The following is a 6798-nucleotide window of genomic DNA, read 5'->3' as shown; positions in this document are numbered from 1 at the left end:
AATCAAAAAAAAGTGTATGTGTTAAATCTTTAAGGTAAAATTAGCAAGTTAGCCAACATTGTGTTTGTTCATGTAGCCTGAAGGTGTGAGTGGCAACAGCAGCTGTTCTCGTTTTTGTCTTCATAGCCTAGTACCCCACAAACCATCATGTGTCCAGAATAAACACCCACTGTTTACACTGTCCAATTATAACTTCGATCTATGAGCTCAATGTCCAGGAATATACAAAGTGACTAAGCTCACCAAGAATAGCAACAGCTTTAGAATACCTTATTTTTAGGTATCAGCCAAGTCAAAATTTTAGATAGCCCTATATGCATAATAATAATTGAATTAGTTACATTTATATAGCACTTTTTCTGTGTGTGTGTGTGTGGGGGGGGGGGGGGGTGGGGGGGGGGGGAGAATCTCCTCAACCACCACAAATGTGCAGCATCCACTTGGATGATGCGACAGCAGCCATATTGCGCCAGAACGCACCACACACCAGCTTACTGGCGGAGAGGAGACAGTGATGAAGCCAATCATAGGGATGATGAAGCCATGATGGACAGAGGCCAAGGGGCAAATTTGGCCAGGATGCCGGTGTTACACCCCTACTCTTTTTCAAAGGACATGGGATTTTTAATGACCACCGAGTCAAGATCTCGGTTAACGTCTCATACGAAGGACGGTGCTCTTTGACAGTATAGTGTCCCCGTCACTACACTGGGGCGTTAGGACCCACACAGACCACAGGGTGAGCGCCCCCTGGCCCCTGCTGGCCTCACTAACACCTCTTCCAGCAGCAACCTGGTTTTCTCAGGTCTCCCATCCAGGTACTAACCAGGCTCAGCCCTGCTTAGCTTCAGTTGGCAACCAGTCTTGGGCTAAAGGGTCATATGGTTGCTGCTGAACAACCTCCCCACTTTATACTGGGATGCCCAAAGCATTTAAAATCCCCTAAATAATAGTTTTTCTAAATTAGGCCTGGCACAGAGCAGTACTCCATCCATCTTGAACACTTTCAGGAAATTAAAGAAAGCAGAACGCTTAATTAGGTCTACAAACAAGCAGTCTCCTCTTCACAGAAATTAACGGATGAGTCTTTACATTGGGAAGGAATTCAGAGGTGTGCAATAATCAAATAATCCATTTGAAATTAATCATAAGCACATCAAAAAAAGTTTTTTCAATAATAACATGTCAGGAATTAGATAAAAAATATGTGTGCAAAAGTATTTCCGGAATGGGTCATTCTTGCTTTCAGCATTTGTGTAACTTTTTTAAACACCCCCTTACAAAATGGACTTGTGTGTGCTCTTTGTGAACCAGTTATAAAAACAAACAAACATGGTAAAACCTGGTATTAAAAAAACATATATGAACAATCAACTCAAACATTGACACCACTGCAAAAAAAAAAAAAAAAATTTTTTTTCTTCTTAACATTCTTAAATCAATATACATTTAGACTTGAGAAGCAAAATGACTAAATATTAAGGATTAATGGATAAATATTAAGCAAGTTTATGCTTAAAACATTTTACAAAATGCAGTGGGTTAAGAAAAATACCAAATTCAAAAGGAAAACAAAATTATATTTCTTACCCTATTGGCAGATATTTTGATTATTTTTATTCAAAAACTCACTTGATTTTGATAATTATTTGCTAATTATAATTTTAAGACTGATTATTATTTATAGGCTACTGTTAACCATGCAAGACAAAAATACTGAGTAAGATTAGGATATTGCATAGCAGTGTAACGTGAAACAAAAAATACCGCAGTCGGTAATACCTGCAAAAAAAGTTTACATTGGTGATTTTTATTTTTGTTCCTCAGGATTACAGATTATTGCTCATCTACCATCACTTGCCATAGGCTATTTAGACATTGTTGACAACTCATCATTAAAGACTTCTTGTTTGTAGTGTAGATTTACAACAATAAATATACAGATGTTTGAACGTCTTTACGTCAACGCTCGTAAGAGGTGCTGGTGTTGAACCATGCGCTCCACGTGATTTTAAAACCATCCGGAAAAAACCCAGGCCTGGGACCACCGTCTACTGCCACACTGCAGCAAAGACCCCGGTTTGTGCACACGAGCCTCTTAAACATTGTAATGCGCGCGCACACACAAACAAACAAACATGTAACCTCAAAAAAAAAAAAAAAAAAATTAAGACAATGGGTTGAACACATTTTGACAAGACGTACACTAACTGATGTGCTTTAGAACAGAGATTGTGTGTTAGCAGATAAAGACCGTGATAGGATGATTATTGAAAAGATGGGGTGTGTCGATACATTTACAGATTTAATACGACGCTCTGAACACAAACTACCGAAGAGCAGCACATACTAACAACATAATGAACAATCATTTATTGACAACCCGTCTTGTGTTTGTAGAGAAAGCAAAGGTTTGTGAGAAAACGTAACACTGTTATTACATGCCTTTAGGGTTTTGTAAAGTAGCACTGCAAAAATCATCTTATTCAGTATTTTTTGTCTTACCAGTAAAAATATCTAAACACTCTTAAATCAAAATACGTTTTTTGAGAAGCAAAATTAAACATTTGTTTTCCTGAAAAATTGATTAAATCAAATTACCGCATTTACATACATAGCCTACCATGCATTCGGGTCCGTTTTGACCCAGAAGAGGGAGGTACATACACTTTTTTTTGTGTGTTTAGTACAAAAATTGGATGCGTGTTAATACTTTTACAGTACACATTAATTTTATTTTTCTGATTTAAAAAATAAATAAAAAAGATATGATACACTATTTATTTTTTTGCATCAATTAGTTAGATTTGTCTCAAATTCTAAACATTTTCCCTTCCCACTGGGACTGCATTTTATTTATAAACATACTTGCTCATGAACACACAGACATTTAAAATTAAAAGTCTGTTTTAGATCAGAAGTTCAGACCAAATAGTCCAAATTTAAAACAGGAAAAAGTCCACATTTCACTCTGCTGCCACCTATTGATGAACAAAATCACCTTGCATGATTCATTTAAATACTTTCCACCCAAAAATTTTGCATCTGAAACAAATGCATATGCAGTAAAGTCAGCTGCAAATCCACGCCTTTTCAGCACTAATTTTTTACTGCATGTCTTTAGTAAATCCTGACAGTAGTTTTTAAAGCCAAAAGAGGGTTTGCATTGGCACAAGCTGTTAATAAATCTAGCCCTTAATATTTTCTTAATATCTTAATGTCACTTTGCTTCTCAAGTAAATAATCTTGATTTCAGAATGTTTCAATATTTGTTGAAAATCCCATCAAAATTCCTGAGTAAGAAATTTTTTGCAGTATGATATAAGCAGCCTAATTTTTGAAATGCCCCAGGAACAGTAACGTAATGTTTTATCATATAACAAGGACCATAAGAAGGACAAAAGTACCAGCTAATTGACACCTACACATGTGACAGTCCTGAGTAAAGGAAAGTGACGCCACATTAAACAGGAAACAGGTAAAAAGTCATTTCGATTCCCTTTATGACAAACACGGATGGCAAAAAAAGAGATAAATATCTGCCATAAAGATTTTCAGAAGTATAGTAAAATATAGGTCCCAATTTTATTAGATTTGAATATCCCAGTCACAAAGGCAGCTTTTGCTCTACAGGCCTGCAAACAGCAAAGCTTTCCTTCAATCCTCTGAAATGAGTACACAGTTGGTCTTGGCTTCATTTAACACACACACATCTCTCTCCCATCGAGGACCTGGAAAGAAACTCAGTACCGGATTAACTGTACATTTGGTATCTCATTGATATAGGCTCTACTTCACAGTATATAAAACAAGGGTTTCATTAAATTTCATATTACACTAGAGTATCTTTTAACATTTAATTGCTTATTCTTATAATGATAGACAGAGGATGAGTTCATAGGAACAAACGATTATGGAAGAGGGAAAGTAAAAAAAAAAGAAAAAGAAAAAGAAAAGTATAAATATCCTAATATACACCCCTGTATTACACAGCCTGATGAGTTTCAGCAATAACATGGATAGATTTGTGAATGCGCACAGTTTGAGCATTTCTATCTCAAACATCAATACTGACATTCTTAAAAACGGTGTGGAAAGAGTGTGTTGCTTTTGGGAGCGAAATTTGAAATGCTAATGCCTCAGCCAATGAGCTTCCAGTCTATATGAATGGTGGGGATAAGCCCCGCCCCCGAATCGTTCACAATCCAGTTAAATTTCAACAGATTTTATTTAGAACCAAGAGAGCGCAAAATGTTAAAATCTGCTGTAAAAATTACGGTAATACAAGTTTAAAAAAAAAATAAACAACAACAAAAGAATAGTGTGATCAACTAAACTAAACGATTTCAAACCCTGCGCCTGACTGTATTCTGTCCCACCCCCCATTTTATATAAAGAAAAAAATCATCATGTAGAAAACAAGAGAACAGGGCACATGCAAGTGGCATGTCCATGACTAAATCATCAGGTATGATTGAACATTCTTTTTTTTCTAATTTTTTTTTTTCTCTTTACCGGAACTTATAGTTAAACAATAAAAGATCTCTAAATGGATTACGTACAACTAACACATGAAGCTAAGAAAAGATGAAACGGTGAAATCTCCATGAAAACGTCGCTAGGTTGCACCACTGGCAGTAGCAGCTCATAAAAGGTTAGCCATGTTATTCTAGCGTAAAATAAATAAATACTGCCATAGCGCTAATTAGCCACGCCCTTCACCCTCAACCAATCAGGTCAGGGCTTCTCCCTCCCCTTCAAAGGCAGGCTGTGACACACAGCTCTGTCTCGCCTTCGTCTGTATGAATTTATGGAGTCTTGGTAATTTCTTTATTCTTCGTTTCCCATCTGTAAATGGATCTAGTACCTAAAAATAAAACATTACAAATGGTTAATAACAGACAGGTTGAGGAGTTTTTAAAGTGCCCCTATTATGCTATTTTAAAGGTTCCTAATTTTGTTTTGGAGTCTCCTACAATAGGTTTACATGCATCCAAGTTCGAAACACACTCATAATATACATTGCAGCTTCAATTCTTTTCTCAGTGTTTGAATCCACTTGATAAAGGATTGGGTTTCTCTAAACCCCTCCTTTCCGAGAGCCTACTCTGCTCTGATTGGTCTGATGGCCCAGTCTGTTTTGATTGGTCTACTGCTTACAGCACGTCTTGGAAACGAATCTCCCATCCTATATCTTAATTTCAGCTCCAGATCTTTCGTAGACGCTGTTCACCGGCAGCCAATGAGGAATATGCGTAGTAACGTATGTAACAGGAAGTGAGACTGGAATTGCTGACGACTCGTTTCAGGGAGTTCAGAATAGGTTCTTTCTTTTAGGAGACAAACTTAATTTGTCATTGTCATCTTTACAGACCTTTTACATTCACTAACAGCTATATGCTGCATGAAAGGTAATATTTGAAAAAGCATAATATGGGCACTTTAAATCAAACTATTTTAACAAGCAGCCGCTGACCTGTAGTAGTTTGGCTTAAAGGGTCCGTTCTTGTTCAGGCCCAGGTATTTGGCCTGTTCGTCAGACAGTTCAGTCAAGTGTGCATCAAACGTAGGGAGATGAAGGCTGGCCACATACTCATCTGCAAAAACAGCAGTTTAGTATTTAAAATTGTGCATCAAGAAAAGACACATCAACACTTCATGCTCACTATTATGTTATTCATAAAAAATTATAATAACATTCAGAAAACAAACTGCTATTTAAAGAGTTTTTTACTTCCAATGCAAAGATTGAGGCTACATCTACACGAATCTGGCTAATACAGCATTTTAGTCTTGTGAAAACTAATCTTTTTGAAGACGAGGAAACATTTGATAATGCCATTTATTTCCCCATTGTAGTGCGACAGTGAAAACGGAGGTATTTCAAAATGATGACTCATGTTTAGTCATGTGACATACTGTATTGACAGACATCTATGTTTATACTGCTATATCTATATGTGCTATTCACTTTCACAGTGTTGCTAAAGATAAATGTTTCTTCGTACAATCTTCATATTTACATTCCTGCAAAGATGACAGAAAATGTACTTCCAATTGCTGTCCTGCGGCAAAACATGAGGGCAGTTGTGTTTAGAAAATACATAGTGGTGGTTGAGTCAGTGCGAACTGGACGCATGCAAGCGGTGAGATATTTGCTAATAAGATAATTGTGCCAGAGCGTGACAAACTTTAATATGCTTGGTCTCTGTATCATCTCAGTGTGCTTTTATTACGTTTCACACATGCAAAGTAAGATGATTTTAGCGCATTCCGAAGTTTCTGTGTGGACAAATAGCGTTTGGAAAAATGCTTGTGTGGACCATTGACTGTAAAAAAAAAAAGAAAGAAGATGGATGACACCCCTTCACTCTCTTCCATTGGTGAAAAGTGAAGCCGCCAAAGATGGCGCTGACGTCTTGCGCAGATATGGGACCTGCTTCTGCGCAGTAGTGAACGGGACCCGAGTCTGCGCAGTAGTGAGCGGGAAGTAAAGGTCAAGGTCATAAAATATCAAGGTCGCGGCCTCACTCCTGCAGAAACGGTCAGTACAAAATTTATTGGTTGAAATAAACAGTTATGGACACGTAGAAATTAAAGTTGAAGCTCCAATCTCCTCCCGAAAATCTAAATAAAAGTCTGTTTGTGCCTTGGTGACTACTTCGATTAGAGAAGCTGTCAATCATGAAGTCACATTCCCTTTTTATAACATCAAATAACGAACTAAGATCAAACTTATCTAAAAAACGAACACTTAAACTTAAATCAGCGTGATAAAAACGACCTAAAATGATAGAA

At 37.0% G+C, this 6798-nt stretch overlaps 1 protein-coding gene across 3 annotated transcripts in view; it reads right to left on the bottom strand.

Annotated features, from left to right (window-relative positions):
- Window positions 1-3571: 3571 nt before the first annotated feature.
- ahcyl2b (adenosylhomocysteinase like 2b) overlaps window positions 3572-6798 on the bottom strand; it is a gene marked incomplete at its 5' end in the record, with an annotated part of 35033 nt that continues 31806 nt past the window's right edge. For all 3 annotated transcript variants that reach the window (XM_079624293.1, XM_079624295.1, XM_079624294.1), the window contains 2 exons: window positions 3572-4867; window positions 5477-5597. In XM_079624293.1, coding sequence (XP_079480419.1) covers window positions 4861-4867; window positions 5477-5597 — 128 coding nt within the window. In that variant the 3' untranslated portion in view covers window positions 3572-4860. The remainder of the gene's footprint in view (window positions 4868-5476; window positions 5598-6798) is intronic.

Source organism: Phoxinus phoxinus (assembly GCF_949152265.1).
Source record: "Phoxinus phoxinus genome assembly, chromosome: 9".
Lineage (NCBI taxonomy): Eukaryota > Metazoa > Chordata > Actinopteri > Cypriniformes > Leuciscidae > Phoxinus > Phoxinus phoxinus.
The sequence above is the reverse complement of the archived record's forward strand: the minus strand, read 5'-3'. Positions and strand labels throughout refer to the sequence as shown.